The sequence below is a fragment of the Charadrius vociferus genome, unplaced genomic scaffold, assembly GCF_000708025.1.
Source record: "Charadrius vociferus isolate BGI_N301 unplaced genomic scaffold, ASM70802v2 scaffold682, whole genome shotgun sequence".
Taxonomy (NCBI): domain Eukaryota; kingdom Metazoa; phylum Chordata; class Aves; order Charadriiformes; family Charadriidae; genus Charadrius; species Charadrius vociferus.
In genome coordinates, this window is record NW_009647227.1 from 59,155 (window position 1) to 85,406 (window position 26,252).

Below are 26,252 nucleotides of genomic sequence, written 5' to 3' on the forward strand. Positions count from 1 at the left end.
AGCGGAAAAAAAAAAAGAGAATCCATCTAGCAAAAACGAGTAAAAGAAACAGACTTGAGAGAGGGCTGTTTCGGACCACTGTTTCTAAATCGCAGCTGGGCGTAACCCGTGTAAGGAAAAAAAAACCAAAACCCCTTTAAAAGCCTCAGCGCCGCTGGAAAAAAAACGGTGGTGAGAACCGGGCAGAGCCGACCGCAGCCCGGTGCCCGCGCTGGCTCCCAACCTGCGCCTTTCCCTTCCCTTCCCAGGGAGCCAACGGCAGCGGTGGGTGTGAAGAGCCCTTTGGGGAGCCAAAATGCCGACGACGGACGGAGACCAAGCGGGAGCTGCCGGATGTGAGCCCCAAAGCCCCGGCGGGGACACGGTGGGGGACACGCTTGCTCTCCCCTCCCCGTTCCGAGCTGTTTGCTGTTAAACCACGAGGGAATAACCAGGATTGAGGAGCTGAAGTGGGGGCAAAGCGCCTCGAACAGGGGCTGGGTGGGATCCTCCGGCTGGACACCGGCTCGGGATCCCATCCGGAGGGAGAGACGGGGCTGGTACCAACCCCGGGGCCAGGGGTGGCCCCGGGAGATGGGGACGGGCGACCGAACGGCTCCACTGCAACAACCGTTCACGTTTCCCAGTAGAAACCATTCCCCATTCCCTACAGAAACCACGGTCCCGTTCTCTGCTCTGCTCTCCCGCCGCAGCCCGGCTGCTGGTGCCCTCAAACCAGAGCTGCTCTTCCTCCTTCCCTTCCCCGGGGGGCATCGCTCCAGGCCACCAGCTCCTTTCCAAGCCTGCCGTGCCTCCTCGTCCCCTCCCGCGTCCCCATGCCGGGTCCCTCCTGCATCCCCATCGCCACCCCTGGGATGCTGTGCTGCGAGAAGGGTTTCCCCATCGCCGGGGGCTTGGACCCACGTCCTCTCGCCACCAAGAAAGCCCCACACACCATCCCCCTTCATGAAACCAGACTCCCCGAGAGCCGCGGCGGGATTTCAATCAGGCAGCGGCGCTGTGCCGCTCCCCCTCTTCCTTCTCAGCCATGCAAACCTCCTCCCTCCCCCCAAAAATCCCCCTCAAAACCATCACCCCAGCGCAGTCCCATTCCCCATCAACCCCATCAGCATCCCGGCTGCTCCCACAGCCCCGGCCACCTTCAGCTTCTCCAGCCCCGCAGCGGCTCCGGGCCTAGCGGAGGTGAAAAATCACCAATTCCGCCTTTTCAGCCCCGTTTCGCCACCAGCGGCGACGCCTTCGCCCGGCAGAAAGGGAGAAAATTCAACAAGGCGTTTAACTCGTGACGCTAAAAACTACCGGAGCAACGGACCCCTGGGGCCACTGGTCTCCTCCGTCTCACATAGAAAAATAAGCCCAATTTGCTTTATATATATATATGAATATATAAATATCGATATATATATATAAATGGCAGAGGAAGCGCTGCGCGGGACTATAGGGTGGTCTCACTGCCCATGTCCCGAGGTGGTTTTTCGGTGTCGGTGTCCTCGTAGTCCGACTCCATCTCTATCTTCACCTGGGGCACGGCGCAGATGGGGCTTCGGGAGTAGTTAAATGCGGGAGACGACGGGCACGAAATCTTCAGGTGAAGCGTAATACTGAGGAGGAGGAGAAGAGAGAGAAGTGAGGATCTGGACATGGGTACCCACATCCCAAAACCCACCCCAGCATCCCTCAGCAAAGTGCTCCGGATGATGCTACCGCCTGTAAAAATTCATCAAAACGCAGTATTTTTGCCTTTAATAAGGACAATCTGTACAATTTGCAGCTGCGGGTGGAGAATAACGCCAAGCTTTTGGGATTCACGTGGACACCCCAATCCTAAAAAGCCCCGCGCCTGTTACCCAGCGGCATTTTTAGCGCTATAAACCCCCTCGTGCCTCGCTCGACGTGCATCAGCCCCCCCAGCCCTGCTCCCACCACCCCGATAGCCTCTGCCAGCAACGGAAAGCACCCAAAATACAGAGGGTTGCCCTAAAAATATACTCGGGTATTTCAGAACTGCCCAAGGATGATGACAAGCGGCTCGAGGGAGCGATGCTCAGCCAGGAGCATCGGTCGATGACCCCCGAAAAATGTCCCCCGCGGCGGGGGCTGGGGCTGCGGGGGATGGGGGAACCCCGTTCGGTGCCGTTTACCTGCGATCCATGTCTGAACCGTTCGGGGAGGAATCAGAACGCAAAGCTCCAGGTGGAGGACCTCTTTCCTGGGGGGACAGGGAGGTGAAACACTTCCCAGGTGAGGAAGGAGCACACAACCCCCCCCAAAAAAACCCCTCCACTCATCCCCCCCACTCTCCTCCAAAAGGCCACCGGGTCCAGCATCCTCCGGACGGTGGGAGGAGGAGAAAAACTCGTGGGAAATGCTGATTTTTGGGGTGATTAGAGAAAGCGAACGGCCCCACCAGCCTCTGCGAGCAGCAGCTTGAGGACAGAATCGATGAATAATCGCGTTAAAACTTGCTGGCGTCATGACGCAAGCCGGTGCCGAGCCGGAATAAACTCACCCGCATTTATTCTGTCTTTTTTTTGTTTTGTTTTGTTTTTGTTTTTGTTCGGTCGTGGCCGGCATCGCACCAGCTCACGTGTGATGTTTCGGGCGTAAATTCGAGCCAAATAGAACACATCTGCTCTTTCGCAGCCGGGATAACGCCGCCGCAAGCTGCGCATCACCTGCTTTCGCAGGCTCAAAACCTTCCCAAATATATATATATATTTTTTTTTAAAAAGAATATATATAAGGGGGGAAACCCAGGAGAGTCCTGACTTCTGAGCTATATGGAATACAGAATTATTAGCGGCGCCGAGTCCGCTGAGTCGTCTCAAACCTGCTTTAAATAGAGCGAACCCTTCTCCCTCCTTCGGCGGGACGGATCCAGGCTGCGGCTTTTAGCGGGGTTAGTGCCGAGCGGACCCCGCTGCGGGGGGCGAGGAGGGGGTTAGGAAGCGGTGGGGAATGCGAGAGCGGCTCCTGAGCTCTTTACTTACGGCTGAGGCAATGGGGACCCCCGTTTCGGGGCTGCGATGGCAGGGGCTCCATGGGGATCTTAATGACTGAGGGAGTTTGGAACTGGGGAAGAAAGCGGGGAAATTCGGTGAAGGCAGCGCCTGGGTGAGCTCCGAGACCGCCCGGAGCACCCAAAAGGACCCAAAACCTTCAGAATTGGGTGCGTGAGGAGGAGAGGGAGGCTGCTGCTTTGTCTTCCTCTTCCCAAATAAACTCTCAACCCTTCTGCCCCGGGGAAGGGTCTGCCGCAGGGAGTTGCAGGGTTTAATGATGCTTTGCCACCGTACCATGGGGGCTGTACCCTCAGCCATGAGATTTGGGTTCTTTTCCTTTAGGATTTCATTTTTGCCACAATTTTTCCAGCTTTTTGGACACTTTGAGCATCCCCTGGAGCCTCCGGCCAGCCCCTAAGCATCACTTAAAACCCCTCGATCAACCGGTCCTATATATATGCAGTGAAACACCTCCGTGAATCAAAGATCTCCATCCCAAACCCACCGACCTGGAGGTTTGGGTGGGACCTTTCCCTCCCCGGCCGGTCCGGGATGCTCCCGGCGTCTACAGGAGCCCCCCACCCACCTCTTCGTCGCTGCTGCTGTCTCCTTTGTTGCCTTTTTTCTTCTTCTTCTTGTCATCCTCTTTCTTCTTCTCCTTCTCGGGGATAATGTTGTCAATCCAGGCCAGGTCGTGTTGGGAGAAGACAAAATCCAGCAGCCGCCTCACCAGGATGAGGGCTAAAATCTAAGAGGGGAGAGATGCAAAGGTGGGATCTGAAGAGCATCTCTCATCCCAAGACCACGGGACCACCACAGGACCGAGCCAAAATAACCTTAAATCTCAAAAAACCTCTTCTAAACGAGGCTGCTATAGCAGCCCGGGGGACGGCCTTACCATGACGGGGAAGATGATGGCGGCCACGGTGGATTTGAGGATCCAGAGGACGGCCAGGCAGATGATCTGCACCAGCGTGAAGAGGTGGATGCGGCGCAGCGGCACGTGCCGGAGGAAGACGTAGTCGGGTTGGTGCTTGGCCGGCATGAGGAAGAGCTTGCAGCGGTCCCAAAACTGCGGTGGGAGGAAGGCTGGCGTCAGCCCTCGGCCCTGTTCCCCAGGTTGCCCCGATAAACCCTCTTTTAGTCCCCAAAATAGGGAAATTTTTGATGTTTCTTGAAGGGTTTTGGATACCTGCTGGCCCGTGCAGCTGGAAAAACTGGATGCATGCAAATTTGGGGGTCAAAATCCCCCTTTTTGCCCTGGTGTAGGACCCCTTCATGGCCATTAAGGAGGAAGAGGAGAAGGAGGAGGAAGAAGAGGAGGAGGAGGAAGAGGAGGAGAAGAAGGAAGAGGAAGAGGAGGAGGAAGAGGAGGAGGAGAAGGAAGAGGAGGAAGAAGAAGAGGAGGAGGAAGAAGAAGAGGAGGAGGAAGAGAAGGAGGAGGAGGAAGAGGAGGAAGAGGAGCACTTACCTGGATGCCGTTCAGCGATGCGACGCCCATGTACAGAAAGACGCCGTACAGCACCGGCATGGGGATGTACTGGGGACATGGAAAAAACGCGGCGCTTACTCCAAGGAAGGCGGCAGCTCCTTCCCGGGACGGGAACCAACGCTGGGGACCGCGGTGGGGGGGGTGGAAATCCAGCTTTTTCTTCCCAGGTCCCCAAATGTCGGCAGGGAGGGAGCAGGGACGGGGGAACGGGGGATGTTTTACCTTCAGGATAGGGGCGAGGAAGACAGAAATCCCGGTCAGCACAAAGACGATGATGCCCGTCACTCTCTGCTCCCTGGAAGGGCGAGAGAAGCAGGATGAGGCCGTGCCGGCTGGACCCGCTGCCGCGTCTGGATTCTCCACCACCCTCTCCCGGAGGAAAAGCGCGGCGAAGCCTTCCTCACCTGACGCCCAGGAATTGGGGCTGCTCCCCCGGGGCGCTGGTCTCCGTCTCCATCTTCAAGCTGTCGATGTGGGCGATGGAGATGACGGTGGCGGCCACGTACCAGGGCAGCCCCATGAAGGAGCAGACGGCCATCAGGATGCCCACCCAGAAGAGGTCCAGGTGGTAGCCCGCTGCTTTCTGTAACACAGCACCCAGGAGGGTGGGGGGAGCACAGGGGGGGCAACACGGCTGGCGAAGCTGTTCCTATAGTCACCCCACAGGCCAGAAAGATAGGGGTTCCCCTAAGATGCGCCCCGCACCATGCCGATTGCGACTGCTGAAGCACCCTGCATCCCCTGAGGCCCCCATATTGCCATGGGGAACCCTGCACCGCAGTGGTGCACCACACATTGCCATGGGGCACCCTGTATCCCCCTGGGGCACCGCGCATCCCCGTGGGGCCCTCTGCATTGCCCTGAGGCTCCCACATTGCTACGGGGCACCCGGCATACCCATGGGGCACCCGGCATCCCCATGGGGCACCCCACATTGCTATGGGGCATCCTTCATCCCCATGGGGCACCCCACATTGCTATGGGGCACCCTGCATCACCCTGATGCACCCCACATTGCTACGGGGCATCCTGCATCCCCATGGGACACCCTGCATCACCTTGAATCACCCCATATTGCCATGGGGAACCCTGCAACCCCATGGGGCACCCCACATTGCTATGGGGCACCCTGCATCACCCTGATGCACCCCACATTGCTACGGGGCACCCTGCATCCCCATGGGGCACCCTGCATCACCCTGGGGCACCCCACATTGCCATGGGGACCTCTGCTGCATCACCCTGATGCACCCCACATTGCTACGGGGCATCCTGCATCCCCATGGGACACCCTGCATCACCTTGAATCACCCCATATTGCCATGGGGAACCCTGCAACCCCATGGGGCACCCCACATTGCTATGGGGCACCCTGCATCACCCTGATGCACCCCACATTGCTACAGGGCACCCTGCATCCCCATGGGGCACCCCACATTGCTACGGGGCACCCTGCATCACCCTGATGCACCCCACATTGCTACAGGGCACCCTGCATCCCCATGGGGCACCCCACATTGCTACGGGGCACCCTGCATCACCCTGATGCACCCCACATTGCTATGGGGCACCCTACATCCCCATGGGGCAGCCTGCATCACCCTGAAGCACCCCATATTGCTACGGGGAACCCTGCAACCCCACGGGGCACTCCACATTGCTACGGGACATCTTGTATCACCCTGATGCACCCCACATTGCCCTGAGGCCCCCACGTTGCTATGGGGCACCCTGCATCGCCGTGGTGTGCCCCACATTGCTATGGGGCACCCTGCATCCCCCTGATGCCCACCCACAGGGCTATGGGACACCCTGCATCACCCTGGTGCACCCATCATTGCTGTGGTGCACCTCACATCGTACCGAGGCACCCCGCATTGCCATAGTGCACCCCACATTGCCATGGGGCACCCCACATTCCCCTGAAGCACCCTGTGTTGCTCTCATACACACCGCATCCCCCTCACGCACCCCACATTGCCACACTGCACCCTGCATCCCATGCAGCGCACCCTGCATCCCCCTGATGCACCCTGCATCCCTCTCATGCACCCAACATCCCCACGGGGCACTCTGCATCACCCCGAGGCACCCCACATCGATATGGGGCACCCCGCATCCCCATGGGGGACCCCACATTGCTATGGGGCACTCTGCATCCCTGTGGTGCACCCTGTACCACCCTGAGGCACCCCACGTTGCTATGGGGCACTCTACATCCCCACGGGGCACCCCACATTGCTACGGGGCACCCTGCATCCCCATGGGGCACCCTGCATCATGCTGAAGCACCCCTTGTTGCTATGGGGCACCCCACATTGCTATGGGGCACCCTGCATCACCCTGAAGCACCCCATGTTGCTATGGGGCACCCCGCAGCCCCCCTGCAGTCCCCTGAAGCACCCCGCACTGCTCTCATACACACGGCATCCCCTTCATGTACCCAACATCCCCATGGGGCACCCAGCATCGCCCTGCAGCACCCACATTGCTATGGGGCACTCTGCATCCCCATGGGGCACCCCACATGGCTATGGGGCACCCTGCATCACCATGGGGCACCCTGCATCACCCTGAAGCACCCCACATTGCTATGGGGCACTCTGCATCCCCATGGGGCACCCCACATGGCTATGGGGCACCCTGCATCACCATGGGGCACCCTGCATCACCCTGACGCACCCCATGTTGCTATGGGGCACCCCACATCCCCCCTGCAGTCCCCTGAAGCACCCCGCACTGCTCTCATACACACGGCATCCCCTTCATGTACCCAACATCCCCATGGGGCACCCAGCATCGCCCTGCAGCACCCACATTGCTATGGGGCACTCTGCATCCCCATGGGGCACCCCACATGGCTATGGGGCACCCTGCATCCCCATGGGGCACCCCACATTGCTACGGGGCACCCTGCACCCCCATGGGACACCCTGCATCACCCTGAAGCACCCCATGTTGCTATGGGGAACTCTGCATCGCAATGGTGCACCCCACATTGCTATGGGGCACCCTGCATCCCCATGGGGCACCCCACATGGCTATGGGGCACCCCGCATTGCTCCCATAGACACTGCATCCCCCTCACGCACCCCGCATTGCCACACCGCATCCCATGCAGCGCTCCCTGCATCCCTGCGCCCCCGCAGCGCCCCCCGCATCACCCCGCTGCCCCAGGCTACAGACGGCATCGGGTGAATTTAACACCCCGGAGGCTTTCTCCCCCCAAAAATGCAGTTTGCAAAGGGAAGGGTGAGCTCCTGCTTCACACCGCGTTCCGAGTTGGGGTGAACCCCCCCCGTGCCTTGCGGCAGCGCCCACTCCGCACCCCAAAAGCGGGTGCCGGCAGGGATGCAGGCGGTACCCGAAGCGATGCTGTGCCTCCCCCTTCCCCAAGCGTGGGACGAGTGCCGGCTCACCCGCAGCTTGTGCTCCTTCCTGTTGACGATGACGGCCGTGATCTGCTGGTCCATGAAGATGAGGATGGTGACGAGGAGGGCAGGAAGGGCGCTCGCCAGGTAAACCCACCACGGGTTCTTCCCAAAGGGAAACACGAACCACCCTCGGTCCACGCGGGTGGGCTGAGGGGGGGGGGGGGGGGGGAGGGGAGAGGAAGGGAAGGGAAGGGAAAGGATAAAGAAGAGCTCAAAAGTTTATGATATCGTGCATATAACTAAGCAGTTTCAAATTTAATCCAGAACAGCCTATTTGCAATTATTTTAATTGTATTTCATATATAAATAAAAGAGACTGAAAAAAAATATTCATTTATTTGTTTGTTTGTTTCCAGTCCAAAGGTGGGACTTGTAAGGTGAATGTAACTCCCCTGCGGGGGGGGGGAAGAGAAATTTTCCGCAACTCTTCCGGAAAGGGATTTTATTGCGCTTTTTTTACCTTAAAATCAGTAGGCACTTGGAGCTTTGGGGTGTTGAGTCCGAAAAGCACATCCAGCCCCACAAACATTAGTATGGACATAAAGATAGAGAAATCGCTAATAAGTTTACGCAGCTGCCGGGAGCGAGAAAAGAGAAAAAGGGGGGGGGGGGGGAAAAAGGGGGGGAAAAAAAACACCAAACAACAACAAAAAAAAAACCAAAGAAAAAAAAAGAAGGGAAAAAAAGTTACAGAATTAGAATATTCCCCCAGAAAAGACAAAGTAGCTTTTAAGAAGGTGCCCGGAAACTGCAGGAGCCGCGATTTTCTCCGAAAACAGGCAAGGAGCTGGAAAGAGAACGCGAGCGGAGAGGTGAGGGGTCCCCCCCCCGTCGCGACCGAACCTTGATGATACTGGGGATGTGGAGCTTAGGGGTGTCCAGGCCAAAACAGGCATCCACTCCGCAGAAGAGGAGGATGGAGAAGACATTGGAAAAATCAGCAATGAAAGCCCTGACCTGGAGGGAAGACGGGGAAACGGGGGTGGAAAGGGTAATTAATGGGATGGAGAGGGTAATTAATGGGATGGAGAGGGCAATTAACGGGATGAAGAGGTTTGCCCCCTCTTCGGCGTCCTTCCCCGGCGTTTTCCAGCTCCGCTCACCCATGGATAACCCACACGTAACCCCCAAAATGCAGATTTCCCCCCTCCTTGCATCGCAAGGTGATGGGTTATTCAGCATGCAAGAGCCAAATCAGCAGCTAAAAAGCTCAGGGAGGATTCCCCTCATTGCTACCAACATCTCCTAGAAATACCAACATCTCCTAGAAATAGAGATATTTTTTTTCCTGGAGCTCTTCGCATCCAGCGAAGAGACCGACAGCTCCCGTTTTCCCGACTTTTGGGCAGAGAGGAGGGTAAAACCCATCGCTTTCCTTACCTTGGTGGGGAAATAGCGGCTGAATTTGAATTTTTTCAGGGTCAGAGTCATGGAGTAGGTGCCGAAGAAGAGGATGAAGGACATAAGGGCCAGGTCGGGCACGAATTTGCAGGATTTCCCCACTAAGCTGCCGCCGTATTTGAGACACTCCTTCTTACTCAGCTGAGTCCAGTCCAGAGCTGTGAGGTTAATAGCATTGTACTGGGGAAGAACACCCCCCCCCCCCAAAAAAAAGCAAAATTAGCATTTGAAGTAATCGCAGCGTGCAAGGAAAAGGGTATTTCCCAGCCCAAAAAAGCAAAATTTGCATGTTAAGGAAGCGCAGCGGGCAAGGAAAGGGACACTTCCTGGCCAAAAAAGGCAAAATTAGTATTTTAAGTAATTGCAGCGTGCAAGGAAAGGGATATTTCCTGGCCAGAGAAAGGAAAATTAGTATTTTAAGTAATCGCAGCGGGCAAGGAAAAGGGTATTTCCCAGCCAAAAAAAGCAAAATTTGCATGTTGAGGAAGTGCAGCGGGCAAGGAAAGGGCCATTCCTGGCCAAAAAAAGAGGCAAAACTAGTATTTCAAGCCATCACAACGTGCAAGAAAAAGGGGTGTTTCCTGGCCAAAAAAGGCAAAATTTGTATTTTAAGTAATTGTGGCATGCAAGGAATGGGGTATTTCCCAAAGCTGCTGCCGCCAGGAGCCCCGTAACCATGGGAAAACCCCGGAGCTGCTTTTAATTTGGGGAGAAAAAAAAAAAAAAAAAAAAAAGTGGGGTGGCGGTGCTGCCGAACCCAAGCGGAAACCCAAATCCACGCGAATCCCGCGTTTCCCTCCCCGGATCCAAAAGTCCTCGGGATTTGCCTCTCCCTTATCCCAAATTTCCCATCGGGATGAGCAAACCCTCTTACCAGAGACACGTTAGTGGTGTTCGGTGCCACTGGAGCTGAAGCATCGAACAATGTCGCGTTGGCTGCGGGAAAGGAGTCGGTTATTGAGGTTTTTGGCTAATATCGAGGGGTTTTTGTATTAAAACCAGCCGGGCTTCACCCGCAGAGGCACGGCTCGGCCCGGCCGGCGTAAAAGCAAACGCAGCGTTGAGCGCATCCTCCGAGAGCATCCCGAGGGGCGGACCAGGATTTGGGGAGAAACCCCCTCGTTTCTAACCCCGCAGCGACTTCTCCCTGATTAATCCCACGCGCCAGAGGAGAACACGGCTTCTCCTTCGGCGGCAGCTTCTGGGCTGGCGAGTGCCGGGGAGGGTCGACGAGGATTATTTCTTTTTTAGGAGATTCTCAGCTCCTAATATTTTTTTCCGGAGCTTCCCGGGAAAGCCACCGGCAGCGGGACGGAGCATCCCGACACCCACGTTTTAAAACCAGAGGGGGTAGAAGACTGGAAAAGCATCCTGTTATTTTTGGAGAGGCGCCACCCAATCACGCCCAATTTGCTTTTTTAATTTAAAGTTTTTTGTTTGAACATTTTAGGGGTGGGTTTGGTGCAAAAAAAAAATATAAATAATCCATCCTTTCCAGCCCCCGGCAACTTCTCCTCCGGTGCAAAAAGCGGCTCCGCTCGGCTCTTCGGGCGACGCAGCTCCGCAGCTTCAGGAGCACCCAACGTTCTTTACGGGTGGCCCTAAACGGGGTCCAGGACCGCTCTGCTCTGCCCTCCCCACCTCCATCCCCCCTCTTTTCCCTCCGGGTCCATCCTCTTCCTGCGCACCAAACGGGAATTTCGGCTGCCCCCGACCTGCCGCCTCCATCCCCGGCGCCGAGGATTAATGAAGGAGAAGCGATTGCTGGGTTAGAAGCGGAGACCGAAAACGGGCTCTGGGAAACGGCGTTGGCAAACCCAGCATTAAAAACGTTATTATTACAATTATTATTATTATTATATATGTTGGTTTTCCTCTATAACCTTTTATTTTTTCATAAATCGGCCTTATTTGGGATTTCTACAACATAAAAGGGTGCCATACCACTGGTGGTATTCGAGAGGACCCCTAAGGGCTCTACGGAAACCCTTTTAGCGGAGCAGAAAAGTAAAATACACGGGGGGGGGAAAAATAACAACAAAACCCCCACGGGGGAAGAGTATCAAATATTAAAATAGTTTTAATATTTAGAAGGCGATACTCACTTGAGATTGAAATCAGCCCAAATTGATGTGTGCAGCAGAGACAAATATGGTACAAATCAGTTATAATAATAAAAAATCAGAACTAATTAAAAAAAAATAAAAAATAATAATAAAAAAAAAAGGATGTAGGGGGGAATAAACATAATTTCTCAATATCTAGAGGAATGGAAAATCCAACGCGGACACCACTGCGGTGCCCGGGGCAGCGAGGGCGAGGAATGGGGCTGGGTTACAAAGAGGTTGAAGGTTTTTTTGGGGTGCAAATGCCTCTCGGCCGCCCGGGGTTTGCTCGGGACGGGGGTTTGGCAAAGGGGGACACCTCCCCCGAGGCGAAAGGCTTCGCAGGCGGCGGCAGACGCGGGTGGACGGAGGCGGTCGCGGTCCCGTTGGGGATATTTGAGCCCCCCACCACCCCGGGGGGATCGCAGCGGGTTTGGAGCTTCGCTTTCCGGCAGGTCAAATTTGGGAGAGTTTCGGTTCGGAAAGGATTGCGTCGTCTCCGAGTGCGCCCCACTGCCCACAGGGCTTTAAATCAACCCAACGGGGATCAGGTCGATAAACAGAAATCGTGGAAAAATATGAAATTAAACCCAATAAATGCTATTTCCATCGTAGCAGGTAAGAGCTCTTCGGGTAATGCCCGAACACGTCGCACGGCCGGTCTTGGATGCTTTTATTTCTGGGGAGAGCTTCACCATCACACCTCTCCGCCTCCTCTACCTGCAGCTGATACTCCCCAAAATTTTTGGCCTTTAGACTTTTTAAATAAATTCAGCTCATCTGAGAGCAGGCAGTCGCTGGCATCAGCCCAAAGCGAAGATCTCCGCTCCCTTCCAGGTGGCCACGGGAGCATCTGAAGCTGCACGATTCAGACCAGAGATCATCATGTCCGTTTATCCAAGAGCAAAACCAGAGGAGCCATCAAAAGACCATCTGCTCAGAGCCCAGTGGCCTCTTCTTTTTGAAAAGGAGTGAGAAAGAGGAGAAAAAACAGTCCGAGGAGGTTTCCACACCCAACTGGGACATCCTGGGGTGTCCCAGACACCGGTGAGGACAAAACCCCTCCAGCGTATTTTCTGGAGAATACGTTTCCATCAGCAGCAGGCTGGAATTAATGATCTAAAATGTCTTTTTTTTTTTTTTTCCCCAATATTTCCTTTTTATCCAGGTCTGGCTGCTCCAGGCTGAGGTCCTGGCTCTCCGGCACCATTCGCCGTATCCCACCAAGCACCGACATGCTCATCCACGGGGAACAAGGCTCTACTTCCATCTTGCCCCAAAATCACCCTCAAAGGAGGAGGACCAGGTCTCTCTGCCCCACGTTGCCTCCTTCCATGTCCTCAGCCAACGATCCAGTGGGATTTATCCGTGGTGGGAACCCCCCCCACCATCCCCTTCATCTTCCCCATCCGGTGCCGAAAAAGATGTGTACTCACCTGGGTCGGGAGCGACGCACTCGCACTTGTACATGGTCACGTAGTCCGGCTTGAAGTCCGAATTGATGGGATAGTACTTAAAAGCTCCGATCATCTTCTTGATGGCATCGTAGATGAAGATGAAGCTGATGAGGGTGGAGAAGCCTTCCTCCGTGAAACGGGTGATGTACTTTATAATGAAGCTGGCGTCGGTGGCCACCAGGATAAGGCACTGTAGGGCAGAGTGCAAGCCGATCCAGAGGCGAAACTCCATGTAGTCGATGCCGTTGCCTCTGAAAGTGGGGACAAGGCGAAAGCGGCCCTGTGAGAGCACGCCGTGGGCTGGAGGACAGCTTCCATCCCGGTACGGATGGGTCCTGGCTCCCACCCGGCATCGCCCAGCACCTACTTGCTGAAGTCGAAGAGCAGCTTCTCGAAGATGAGGATGGGGCCGGTGCTGCTGAGGATGATGAGCGGCTGCCCGGCGAAGAGGCAAAACATGGAGCCCGCCATCGCCGTGCCGAGGAAGCTCTCCATGACGCCCTGGTGATGGATCAAACCCAGCGTTATGGTGATGCTGTGCCACATTACATCCCCACGGAGACCCCGGATGGAGATGGGGATTAAGGACCTCTGCTTGGACCCATATAGGATGGTTGGGACCACGTCCCCTTGCTCCTGGCACTGCCATTGAGATGGGCTGGAGCACCTCTCCTATGAGGAAAGGCTGAAAGAGTTGGAGTTATTCAGCCTGGAGAAGAGAAGGTTCCAGGGAGGTCTTATAGCGGCCTTCCAGTACCTAAAGGGGCTCCAGGAGTGCTGGGGAAGGACTTTTAACTGGGGCATGGAGTGACAGGACGAGGGGGAATGGCTTTAAACTGGAAGAGGGCAGGTTTAGATTAAACATTAGGAAGAAGTTTTTCACTTTGAGAGTGGTGAGGCACTGGCCCAGGTTGCCCAGAGAGGTTGTGGAGGCCCCATACCTGGAGGTGTTCAAGGCCAGGCTGGAGGTGGCCTTGGGCAACCTGGGCTGGTGGGAGGTGTCCCTGCCCATGGCAGGGGGGTTGGAACTCGATAATCTTCAAGGTCCCTTCCAACCTAAACCATTCTATGATTCTATGAATTTCCATCCCCAGTGTTAAATCTTGGCATGGCACAAGGAGGGTAAAACCCAGCCTGTCCCATTCCTGATGGCTGTCCCCAAGCCAAAGTGTCCCCCCTCCTTGGACTTCACCTGGTAGTTGTCCGTAGCGTCCCCAAGCAAGCCCCCGAACGTGATGGCGTTGGTGATGCAGCCCAGGTAGATGAACAAGATGGCAGAGATGGACTGGATATGAAAGCCTTCGTAGAAGTCACTCGGGAACCAGGGCAGCTTCCTCTTGATATCCAAATAGAGGCCACCACAAAACCTGAGGAGACACCACCAGATGCATGCGCCTTCCACCAAAATAGATACGGTGCTGCACCAAAGCCTGTGCCGCAAAGGATCTCACCCCTCTGTGCCCCAGGAGACGGTGGGGTGAGGCAGGAGGAGATGCTGATGGGTGCTGGGTGGTTGGGTGCTGCTCACCTGCCAGTCCACGCGAGCTCTTCCCCGATTTCGTGAACTTCGGGCATCTCCCCGTCATCGCTGCCACCTCCACCGCCCCCGGCACCTGCCCCACCGGCCGCGCCATTCATCTGCCCCACTTCGTTCAGCGAGAAAACTGATTTCCTGCGGGAGAGAGCCACCGGCGTCGGCCACAGCATCTGCCCCACCAAGCCGGTCCTGCTGCTGGGACCACGACCAAGGCCATGGTGTAGCTCTCTGCCTGCACTATGGCTTGGGTTTTGGGGTGAACTTGGAAAGATCAAGAGCTGGATTTGCTCAGCCCAGGGGGATAATGCAGATTTTGCAGAGTGGAAACGGCTCTGAGCTGACCCCGGGGGCAAAAAGTGTTGAAAAAAGAGCATTTCTGGAAAATTTGTAGAGATTCTAGGGATGGAGGCAAGCAAAGCTGCTGTTCTCCTCCAGCAGCTCCAAACCAGCAGAGGTGGGGATGGCCACCGGGCTGGGACCTGCCCCACCTCTCCCACCTACCTCTTCTCAGCCGAGGGCACTTTTTTGGGTGGCTCAATCCTAATGTTGGGGTCCCACTCGCCGGGCGGCAGGACGATGACTTCATCCAGAAACTCATCTATGCCGGCGATCAGGTCTTCTCTATCCCGGGCTTTGTAGGCAACATCGCTGAAGAGCTGGGGGTGGAGAGAGGAGAGGTGTCAGCCTGGGAACGGCGTCCAGCACACACATGTCCCACGTCATTATGGGATTTTAAAGCTCATTTGGTTGGGCGATAGGATGAAAACTGCTTTTTTTTTCTCGGCTTTCAGCAAGGGGAGTCTCGGTGTGGATGGGGCGTTGCATCTACTCACATCATCCACCATGAGGGTTGCGATGGCTCTGCCGATCTCGTTGTAGGATTTGGCTTTTCCCGCAGGACCAAGGAGGATAAAGAGGAACCTGGGAAGGGAAAGGCGCCGTGTTGGCAACCTCGGACCACCCGTGAGACCACTCGGTGCTTTGGACCCGAAGGAATTACGCTCACCTGGTGGGGACGGGCACCTCCGTCACCCCTCCCAGCATCGTCGACTGGAGGAGTCGCACGAAAGCCACGAAGGGCTTCTCCAGGAACTCCACTTCTCCCACCAGCACGTTGGAGGCCTCCGCATCCTTGGGGATCTTCTTGATGAACTTGTTCTTCAGCTGTTGGAAAGACGAGGGTAGGGAAGAGAGCGGTTGCTGAAATTTGGCTTTTCCACCTCTTTTCCCCACCCTGAACGCAAAAGCTGAAGCCGCAGGTTCAAATCTCTTCATCTCTGATGGTCCCAGGACTCCCGGAGGTGGGGATTCAAGAGCAATAGCCAAGAATAAACCAGCAAGAATTCATAAAGCTGAATTTCATCCTTTCTCAAAACCATCCCTAAGCCCGAGATTAACTCGAAATCACACGCTCGGCGCTCCCTAACACAACGTGCAACCGGGCGGTTTGCAAGAGGGGTTTTGCCCCGCCGGGGTCTACGCCAGGAAAAAGCCCCGCCAATCCCCCGGCAGAAAACCGCAGCCAAAAAATACGGATCCTGGAGCAAGCCAACGTGTATTTTCGCAAGCCTGTTTGCAACCCTGCAGCCCCAGGCTCCCCCCGAGACCCTATATAACGTAGAAAACCCGCTCAGCACCGGCTACGGGGGATGTTTTTAGTAGCTCATTTCCTCCCCCCCCGCACCCCCCAATCTCATCCTGGGAGCGGGAATAAATAATGGAAGTAGGAAACCTCGTTCATGGATTTATTCCCCGGGTCTCTTCTCCCCTGCAGCTCTTTCATTATTAGTCGAAAAGGGTTCAATACCAACCCAGGCAGGGTGTTATTATAATCTATATGCCAGCGTGAGGGGAGGCATGTGAGCCGGGCAGCGAGCTCTACCCTTTTCTAATCTTTTAAACCCAAATGGAAAAAAAAAACCACCACAAAACAACCACCAAATAATCATAATAATAAAGCAACTCCTCCAATGCAGCTTGGAACAAGCAAGAGCAGGAGTTAACAGTGACCACTAAGCTTCATGTAACACTTAAAAAGTCCCTTTGTAGTGGGCCTAATAGGGCGATTAAACCTAAATGCTTTGCATATTTTGGGATTAACCCTCCGCACCCCACTGCTGGAGGCTGATTTTGGGGGTTCGTTAGTGAGCAGCTGGCTTGCTTTGTCGCAGCTCTAATTTAAGAAGACGCCCTGGAAACCTTCTGCCTTCCCCGCTACGGTGGCATCCCTGTCCCGTGGCTCCCAGCGACACGGGAATTTCCATCCTTCACTTCTGCCTAAATTGCATCACCCCAGGGTAAGACCAGAGAGGACACCCCTGGGGAAAAGCAAGTTCTTGTCCCCTACAAACCCACAGTGTGTTTAATTTTCCCTTAGGTTTATTCTGAAATCAGCATAGTGTCCAAGGCCAGGTTGGACGGGGCTCGGAGCAACCTGGGCTGGTGGGAGGTGTCCCTGCCCAGGGCAGGGGGGTGGAACGAGATGATCTTTAACGTCCCTTCCAACCCAAACCAGTCTATGATTCTATGAAATCACACACAAACAGAAATAGAGCAAAGCCCGTGCAATGCATCAACAGTTCCCAGCTAAATAACCTCGATGCTGGGATGGGGCTGGGACAGCCAGGAAAAGAACGGCACAAAACCCTGAAAACCCCGCCGATCCATCGCGTCGGCAAGCAGAGATCTGCCCGCGAACTCCCCGAGCTGCCTCACCTCCTCCCCAGCGCTCCCGTGCAAAGCAAACCGGGAGAAAAAGTCCCCAACGGACTCCCGGCTGAGCTTTGTGTTAAGAAACCCACATCCATCACGCTGCAAGCGGAGGGAAAATCCGAACCTGCTTCTGTATTTACAGACCGTTATCCCGTGAGCTGTATCCGCCTTTGCAGACCCAAGTGCTTGGGTGGGATTTCCCCCCCGAACCTGCCCTTACCCAGCCAAGCAAAGGCTCTTTCAGCATCCCTGCACTCTTCCACGCACCTTTCCTTTCCCACCTAAAGATTTTAAGGAATTTTTTCCTCCACCCTACAGATCTCAGCTACACCAGCATCCTCGCGCGTCTCTAATTCTGCCTTCAGCTTGCAAGCACAGGTATTATTTCTGGGACAGCTTCCCCATGAGTTAGCAGGGATCAATACGTGGATTAATTTCCCTAATTAGGAATTTGTGTGGTTATCGACCGAGCGAAGCCGCACAAGGCTCACATGGACTTTACCAACCACAGAGCCCCCGCCCCAATGGCGAGTCGTGTCAGAGACGTTCCCCACCGCATCGCACTAATGGTTTTGGGGGACGATTACCTGGTCGGTGCTCGGCGTGTCTGAGATGTCGTTCATGCTCCGACTCTGCGCGTGACCTGATGGAGAGAAGAGAGAGAAGGTGAGAAAACCGCCCGGTGATGCACAGCCGAATTTCAACCCCACGTGCAGGGAGAAAACGTGGTGGGAGGACTTCAGCGCAAAGAAAAAAACCCGAAACATTATTTATTACAGCTGGGCTTGCAAACCAGGTGCAAGGAGATGAAAACCCAAGAATATGAGTTTTTCTGGGATCGGCCACCCTGTGGTCACACAAACCACGTCTCATTTACGGCTGTAGTGGGATCCCCTCGTCATTGCAGTCGCCCACCTACTCATATTGCAACTTGATATATTTTTTTCCCGGCTTCTTTTTGGACCGTTCCTACCTCCCCGCTGCCCTCCCCGGCTTACGCAGGCGGCCGTAGCTCGCGCTCTGCCGCATCCGCAGGTCCTCGGTGGAGCGGTGGAAGGCGGCACCGGCGGCCGGGCTCCGGACGGGGCTGCGGGCTGGGGGAAAAGGAGGCGTTAGAAGAGATGCAGGTGCCACCAGGAACCGTTGGGTGATGCTGTAGGCAAGAGGCCAGGCTGAAAATCATCTGCCCGGCACAGAGGTGGCCCTTCCAGCGCTGATACACTGGAAATTTGCTTTCCCCTCTCACTCTCATTTGCACTTTTATCCCACCCAAAGTAGTTTTCCCGTTAGCGAAGAATAAACTGCCCTAACCCAACTCTTCCCGCCCCACCAAGGCTCTCTTTGAGGCTGTAAATGGGTCCAGAAGTGCAATTTCTGTTACTTAGGAAGACCCAACACTTTATTTGGCTTTTCAATCTCCCATTTCTCCATAGAAAACCTACATTTGAAATGTGCCATGAACTTCACACTTCAAAATATTTACATTGGCCGCCACCGAGCTTCACGTGAACGTTTCTTCTCCCTGAACTGGTGACGAGTCCCATTTTTCATCGCAGACGTTTAAACTGAATTACTGATCTATAAACACTTCCCTTTTCCCCCATGCGTTTTCTGTGTTAAAGCCCAGCATTTTCTCAGAAAGCCTCCTGGATTCCCAAAACTGTGTTTTCCTTGGGAAAAAACATCTAAGATCACGTTTGTTGAGCTGCTCTGCATCTCTCTCAAACACCAGCTGCAACCACAGCATCTTTCTTACTTTATTATTTTTTTATTTAAACCCACTGAAAATAATGACGAAAGTCCCACTGGGCAACACCCTATTTTCAATGTGCCGCTGGTATTTATTCCAGTATCACGGAGTTGCTGTTGGCACAAGAAACGTGAGGCATCCCTCTGCTCCTTTTCCTTGGTGTCCCTACTTACAAACTCAAAGTGATGCCATCCTCTCAGCACGGAACGAGAAACACGTAAGATGTCCCTATTTTTCCTACTTACAGGGACTAACCATGACATTTCAAAGTCGTGCTCTGTTTTGAAGGCATCTGGGCCAACGTTAGCTCAAACATCCAGTCCTCCGACATGGACGATGGCTGCTTTGAAACCTGGGAATGCCCATGGGGTGGGAATACCGCTTATTGACAGCCTCTTCCATGTGTGCTTTGAGTTTGGGCGCCGCTGTTTCTGTCTACCCGGGACGCAGCCAAAGCCTGGCAAATCCCAGGCTCCACCAAATGACCTCTGTTTAAACCTAAGTAAATAATCTAGCGTGAAAACAAACAAATCCCCTTTTATAATGGCTCAAAAATAGGCAGGTTCAACCACGGAGCAGACTGGATTTGTCTCCTGGCTGCTCTGCCAGAAAGCCCCTTGGCCAAGCGACCGCCAACGCCATTGTCCCTCACACAACACTGTTCTCCCTCACACAACGCCGTTGTCCCTCACGCGACGCCGTTGTCCATCTCAGCAGACATCTCCTCAGCTTCCAGCTCTCAATGACCCCACCACCCTTAAAGCCACCGGTGGCAGAGGTTTTGGGGTCTTTCTCAATACAGTAAATAGTTGGGTGCCCCAAATGGTTGTGTTTCCCCCTTTCCTCCTGAGATCTTCCTCCCCCTTGGGCTCGCTCGCCGTAGACTCAAGGATGCAACCAGGCGCAGGTTGGACCCCAAGGACTCACTTGTGTTGGAGGAGACGGACTTTCCGATGTCGGCCAAGGACTGGTGGATTGGCTTCTTGGTTTGGTGACGGTGCTTCCTGAGGAGCACATAGCTTATCTTCTCCCGCAGCTCCGGCTTGAGCAGACCGTCCTCGATCTGCTTCTCAATGACATCGTCTGCAAGCACCGAAGGAGGCGCATGGGTTACCCTACTGCAAACCCTCCCAGAAAGCTCAAGAAAACAACACTTTTGGAACCAAACTGATGGCTCTCAACTCCTCTCTTTGCTTATTCCCATGCAAGTTGGTTTATACTTGCACGCAGAAAGTAAACACATTGAAACCTGTTCCCAGAACTTCAGGACATGGGGAAAAATCCACCCAAAACCACTGGTACCCTCCAGCTCCTACCTATAATTTGGGGCAAAGAGTAACCATCTAAGTCCAGGAGCACCGTTCCCGTCTGTAGACACGTCCGCAGCTCAAAGAGGCTGTGCAAAGACAAGGTGGACACGTGGGGCTTGCTCCACCTCTCCCCGCCTTCCTCCACCTTCTCTTCAAACTTTATCCACCTGAAACGAGAGCAGCAGCCGTAGGGATGGTGTACGAGAAGAGAATAACAGAATTCCTTTGCCCGTGGAGTTTCCCTTCTGCAGGCGGCTTGGCAAGCCCGGATTAATTCATCCTGCAAAGTTTTTACTTGTTATTCAGGACGAGAATGGAGAAATCAAGTAACATCATTAGACCAAGTGCCGTTCACACGGCTGCAGAGCGGAGCGCAACCTCTCGGCTCCACCGTTGAACTCAACCCTGCAGATTTCACCCTCCTCAAATTGCTCCCGCGAGATTTGGGAGGTTTTCCCACGGAGTTGACCTCGCCTTAGCCAGGATCCGCACCCGCATGGACCAGCCGTGCACATGGGAAAGCCAAAACCCTCAAAACGTCTCTTTAATTCCTTAGCAATGCTCAGTCTTCCACCTGGGTACTTCATTCCCATGGTGGGACATGACAGCGTTTGCGAGCCCTTGGAAATCAGCCCTTCCACCTCTTTATTTTCCCTTAATTTTACAATTAAGAACTTCGGAGCAAGTTCGGGAACGGTGGCTGATTTCTCCCAGTTCCCCGTTCCCGGGACTGGGGCACCGGGGAGGGCAGGCAGCTCTCGGCACGACGTCGATTTGGGGGAAGAAAGCTGCTTTTCCTTTCCAGGAGGTTTGCAGGCTCCGTGGATTAGCCTTCGCCGGGCTTAACCTTACAACTTTTAACTGGTACAACTGGGATTTGGGCTTCTGCCGCCGCAGAGGGTAAAGATGGAAAGGATGGAGGAGGAGAAGAGGTTTTTGGAAAATGCTGATGGTTCCCGAACACTGCAGAGGGGAAAGGTGGGGAGAGCCTGGGGTTGTATCGGCTGCGGGGATGTGCATTAAAATGCTGCTGCAAAGAGGAAATGGGAGGTGTCCCTCCTAAAAAAGCCCCCCAGATATTATCTGGGAGTGCCAGGAATGGTCTTGTGCTTGGGACAAAACCCCCAGAGCAGCCAAAAATATAAAATTTGGCTCTAGCGCCCGTCGCTCCAAAGCTCCCCACCTTGATTTCTTTGCAGAAACCGCATCTCCAGCCCTTCAAACAACGCTGCTTTTATTGGGAGGAAATTCAAGCTTCCCGCCATAGCACCCGCTAAGCCCCGTCTGTGCTTGGGCCCAAAGCCGATTAGGTCGCTTCTCGTTTCTTTTTTGCCCCGTTTTCCTGCCGAAATTGGGTTATTAGCGCGCACACAGGGCGGCGTGCGGGACTTGAGGCACGTTTCCAGCGGCGCCTTTGCCCCAGGGCCGGCATCCCGTGATGCTTTCGCCAAAGCTAAAGCAAAACTCCATCTCCCCGCTGCGCTCGGCTTCTTTTATTTCCATTTATTTCTATTTATTGCGGATTTAGCCACAGGTAGTGCTGCTCCCACCAACGAGCCGCTCTCCCGTGGCTAAAGAGGCCGAACCGCTCCTCGCCGGAGAGCGGAAATCCAGGACTTGAGAAACCTCCATCATCCCAGGAAGAATTTGGGAACCTCCATCTCAAGCCCTCCCTGATGCAAATCCCAACGCAAGCGCTGATTTTTTTGCTTTCTGAGCTTTTTGGGGAGCGGGGAGGGATGAGTAGGTCCAGACCTCTGCAAAATTGAGTGGGTGGAAAAATAAAGGCTTTTAGCAACAGCGTCCCCACGGTGCCGCGTTCCCAGCGGGGATGGCAACCAGGAGGATGCTTAAGAGCTTTCCAAAGTTTTTGGTGATGCCAATAACCAGCCCAAGAGATGGGATGAGCCTCCGCGGGGCCTGATCCTGCTCTCTTCCCCATCCCTCGGGCGAAACTCCACACCCGGACTCGGAAATCCCGCATGCACTACTGAAAGGAAAGGGCTTGGGATGCCATCAGCATCCTTAACTCCCTTCCCAAAGCCCCCCAGAACCCCCCCGGACCCTCCTAGCGCTTACACAGCTGAGGCCAGGACCAGAAAAGCCCACTTGGATTTGAGATTTTTCCCTTGGATAAGCTCCTAATTCACTAAAGCGAACGTCCCTTGCAACTCCTCTAATACTTTTATTAAAGACGTAGCGGGTGGGATTGTATTATCATCACTTTAGGGGCAGGAGAAATTTAACTCTTGGCCTGGCTTAGCAAAAGTTCGAGGGACAAAAAAGACGCGGGAAAACGTTCTTTATGTCACCTCTTCCCGTTTCCCAGCTCTCTGCTCTAATTCTTCAGTTTCCCAACATTTCACCCCATTTTTTTTCACCCCCGAGCCCTTTCCCCAGGGCTTCGCTCTCATGCTGCAGCTGGGAATGGGAAAAGCTCCAGCTCCGGGGTCAATCCAACCTGGGAAGATGTTGGAGAAGATGGGAAATCTTCCTCCCTTCCTCCTCCGGCTGCCCATGATGTGCAAAGACCCCCCAAATGCCGTGGTTTTTACATTTCCCTAATTCAGGCATGGCTTTTTTAACCCCATTAAAAATGATGCTCGTTCCCTGACCCTGTTTCCACCCAGGGATATTTAGGGGGGAAATCTTTACCCCATTTCAACCCCAAGCATCTCCCCCCGCCCCCGGCGCTCACCTGGCCGACTCTTTCCACTCCATCTCCTCGCCGTCGTGCTGCAGCGTGTCCATCTCCGTGAAGAGCGTGGGGTTGGGAGCCTCATCGTCTTCCCCCAAGATGTAGCGGAGGCGTTCGGCAGCCGGTGACACTATCGGGGGGGGAACAGAAAAAAAAGAGGTTTACCATCAGCTGGAGACGAGATGATCCCACACCATTCCCATATGGAAAGCCCCAGAGGGGTAAAACGGGATACGTAGGGCTATTTAGGATCCTGGGGTTAAAAAAAAAGGAGGTTTTGAGGAAAACGTTGAAGGTGAAAGACGTTGAGGAGCGGGGAAACTCTAAGTAATCCTGTCCCAAAATCCCTGTGCAAAGAGATATGGGATGGAAAGGATGAGTGGAGGCTGTGTAGCAGCCAGGAGGGGGATATATAGGTCCCGGCTGGGAATCGAGGAACGCAGCCACCCCTATATGTAACGTAACGTAACGTAACGTAACGTAACGTAACGTAAAGTAACGTAACATAACATAACATAACATAACATAACATAACATAACCAAAGTTCCCTTCCAGGAGCATTATGCACCCCATTTCCATGGGGTATCCCACATTTTTCCCAATCACGGAGTCTGTTTTTGCCAGGTTGGAGCCGCCTGCCATCAGCAACCACATTCTTAGGGTCTGCCGAGCTGCATCCCGGAGGGGAATGCGTCTCCTTCGAGGGTAATAACACAAATTTACCATTTCTGCCGGAAAAAAAATCCAGTTTCTTGCTGCAAATAAGCGGCCAGGCTGAGGAAGGTGCCTATTGCCTCCTGCTCCCCGCGGTGCGTTTCGGGAAGGGGAACGGGGACACGTCACCCGCCCGCAAATCTCCTGACTGATGGGAAAAGGGGTTTTCATCTTTGGTGCATTCCCCGTGGCCACGGGAGGGTGACGGCCCTGCCCTCTTAAAAAATCAAAGAAACAATAAAAAAGCCAGGCTGGCTTTTCTCTTAACCCTCTCTCCATCTTTGTTGTGTGTTTTTTCTAGCAAAGCCTCAGAAATTTGCTTGCAGGGAGGAAAAGCAAACCACCGGGTACGAACGTGGACGTGGCACGGAGGGGATCGCTCCCCATTATTCAAACGAGAGGTGAAAAGTCAGCCCTACACCGGGCTTCGGGGAAAAGGTGTATTTTTAATAAAATCTTGGGTCTTAAGCCCTCTCCTAAATACAGCAGGAGCAAATCCAGCGTGGAAAAACGTCTTTGTTAGGAGCATCCTCCTGGTCCCAAACCTGGGAATAAGAAAGTTGGGTAATACGGTGTCGTCGTCCCCCCCCCAAAAAAAAAGCAGGTAATTAAACCGCCGTGCGCGAGCGGAGGGAAAACCGGGAATATTGCCCTGATAACCCCACCAAAGCAGACAAAATCCAAGTCGCGGCGGCCGTGAAAGAATAGGATGTCCCCTGGGCTCCGGGCTGAGCCTGCTTAACCGCTTAAGCCCTTTAAGCCCCACCACCGGGACCTAAAGCCCTGTGGTCAAGTCCTCCTTCCACTTCCATAAGCTTCATTATTATGATTATTAATATTCTTGTTAATTTTAGAGCTGGGCTACATGCCCGGAAGGCTTCAGGCTCTCTGAGCTTAAGCGTTGGTGGCGTAAGAGAGGACGAAACGGGTGCGATACCAGTAACCGCCCTCCCCCTGCCTCACGCCGTCTGCTTTGCTCCGCAGCCCAAACCTGAAATTTCCGGCAAACCCCCAAATTCACTGTAAATGCAACGACGCGGACGGCAGCAAGGGGAGTTTGCCGCAAGTACTCGTCTTGGGTGACACACTTTAGCCGCTGGAAACCACAAAAGATAAAGGCAAGCTTGCATATAAAGAGGTTTTGGGGTTTTTTTTAGCTTTTTTCCCCCCATCCTCCCCTCGGCTGAAGGAATAAACCCGTCTCTCGACACGTAACCTGTGCTTCCACCTCCTCTCCCCGCTGCTCGCTGACCCGAACAAAGAGCCGGTTGCTAAACCAACAGCGCCGGGGCTTTGCCGTGCAGCCAAAATTCCCGGGTTTTATTCACCCGGAGGACCCTTTCGTGGCCGGGAAAGCACCCTGCAACTGGGCACAACCCAGTTCTCCGGGATTATTACTCTTCTCCCAGAAAATTGATCCAGCACCTAAATTAATCCCGGGAAGCAGCAGGTATTCGCTTGGGGGGATAAACTGAGCAGCAGCATCCCGAGCTCGGCACCTCCGGGCAACGCGAGAGTAAAACCGTCGCAGCGACAGTGGCCAAAACCCGCAGAACCACCCCAAAATCGACACCTATTTCTTACAAGACGCAGTTCAACGGGTGCCCGGAGCAGATCCATACCTCCCCGAAGCAGCTTTTACGGTGGGAAAACACTCCCAGCTGCAATTCCTGCTTTACGCCCATCAAACCTTCACCGCGATTTCAGCCGCGGTGGATCCGAATGGAGCCCACGGTGCAGAATTAGCTCAGCATTAACGCCGCTGATAATATAGGATAATTTTACGTACACAAGAGCCAACGTTTCTGCGGGTAATCGGACAGGACGGAGCAGTCGCACTGATTTATACCGCCTTTAACTCGAGGGGCACAGAGCCCTTCACACCCCGACTGTGAGCCAGCAGTACAACCTGCCCCCAGCGATGCTTTTCCGAACCAAAAAAAATCCCACTCTGCCTTTAGGTACAGTAAAAAAAGGGCGATAAAATGTGGGAGAGGGGGAAGGCGATGCCGCCCGGGGTTTGCAATCCGGCTGGGCAGCGGGAATAAGCCTTATTTAAGGCTCCGGCACATTAACCATCCGGTGTCGTGGTCCTTTTAGAGAAATAAGAGCTTTTCCCGGGGTTTCATGGCTCAGAAAGGTCCCCTCCTCCCCCAAAAAAGAGGAGATTGGGGTGCACATCCCATGGGATGAGTTGCTCCATTCCTTTTCAAGAAAACCTCAAGTCTGGGAGACTTTTCTCCTTCCAAATACCATTTTTTTTTTCTGCTTCCCCACTTCTGGGCAGCGCTGGAAGCTGACACAGTGTGTTCCACCCCCCCCAACTCCCACCCCTCCTCGAACCTTATATTTTTGGGGTGAGTTTTGGGGCTCGGTGCCCTGAGCTCAACCCAACCCCACACAGGCTCCCGAGTCGCTTTTGCAAGGGAAAAGCGAAGCCGAAAAGAAATAAATAAGTAAAAAATACGGAACTTTTCTTCCCTTTCCCGCTCCCCCCACGCCAAAGAGCGCTGGAAATAACCTACCTGGAATCGTTTCCATTTTTTCCTCCATTTCTTCCCGGCTAAACCAAACCTTTGCTGCACGTTCCCCCCCCAAAAAAAATAAATAAAACCCCCCCAAAACCCCCCCCCAAACCC

The 26,252-nt window shown here is 54.2% G+C and overlaps 1 protein-coding gene across 1 annotated transcript in view; it reads right to left on the bottom strand.

Moving 5' to 3' along the window:
- Positions 1-1,435: 1,435 nt before the first annotated feature.
- The window catches only part of SLC4A5 (solute carrier family 4 (sodium bicarbonate cotransporter), member 5), a 26,524-nt gene continuing 1,707 nt past the window's right edge, over positions 1,436-26,252 (bottom strand). Inside the window, exons 3-25 of the mRNA XM_009879822.1 lie at positions 22,899-23,028; positions 20,207-20,367; positions 19,818-19,973; positions 18,139-18,234; positions 17,728-17,783; positions 15,435-15,592; positions 15,262-15,349; positions 14,930-15,084; positions 14,420-14,563; positions 14,084-14,258; positions 13,259-13,392; positions 12,871-13,142; positions 10,204-10,265; positions 9,309-9,509; positions 8,389-8,502; positions 7,914-8,075; positions 4,899-5,077; positions 4,717-4,789; positions 4,474-4,542; positions 3,901-4,074; positions 3,585-3,750; positions 2,142-2,202; positions 1,436-1,601 (exon numbers count right to left, since the gene is read on the bottom strand). Coding sequence (XP_009878124.1) covers positions 1,436-1,601; positions 2,142-2,202; positions 3,585-3,750; positions 3,901-4,074; positions 4,474-4,542; positions 4,717-4,789; positions 4,899-5,077; positions 7,914-8,075; positions 8,389-8,502; positions 9,309-9,509; positions 10,204-10,265; positions 12,871-13,142; positions 13,259-13,392; positions 14,084-14,258; positions 14,420-14,563; positions 14,930-15,084; positions 15,262-15,349; positions 15,435-15,592; positions 17,728-17,783; positions 18,139-18,234; positions 19,818-19,973; positions 20,207-20,367; positions 22,899-23,028 — 3,152 coding nt within the window. The remainder of the gene's footprint in view (positions 1,602-2,141; positions 2,203-3,584; positions 3,751-3,900; positions 4,075-4,473; positions 4,543-4,716; positions 4,790-4,898; positions 5,078-7,913; positions 8,076-8,388; positions 8,503-9,308; positions 9,510-10,203; positions 10,266-12,870; positions 13,143-13,258; positions 13,393-14,083; positions 14,259-14,419; positions 14,564-14,929; positions 15,085-15,261; positions 15,350-15,434; positions 15,593-17,727; positions 17,784-18,138; positions 18,235-19,817; positions 19,974-20,206; positions 20,368-22,898; positions 23,029-26,252) is intronic.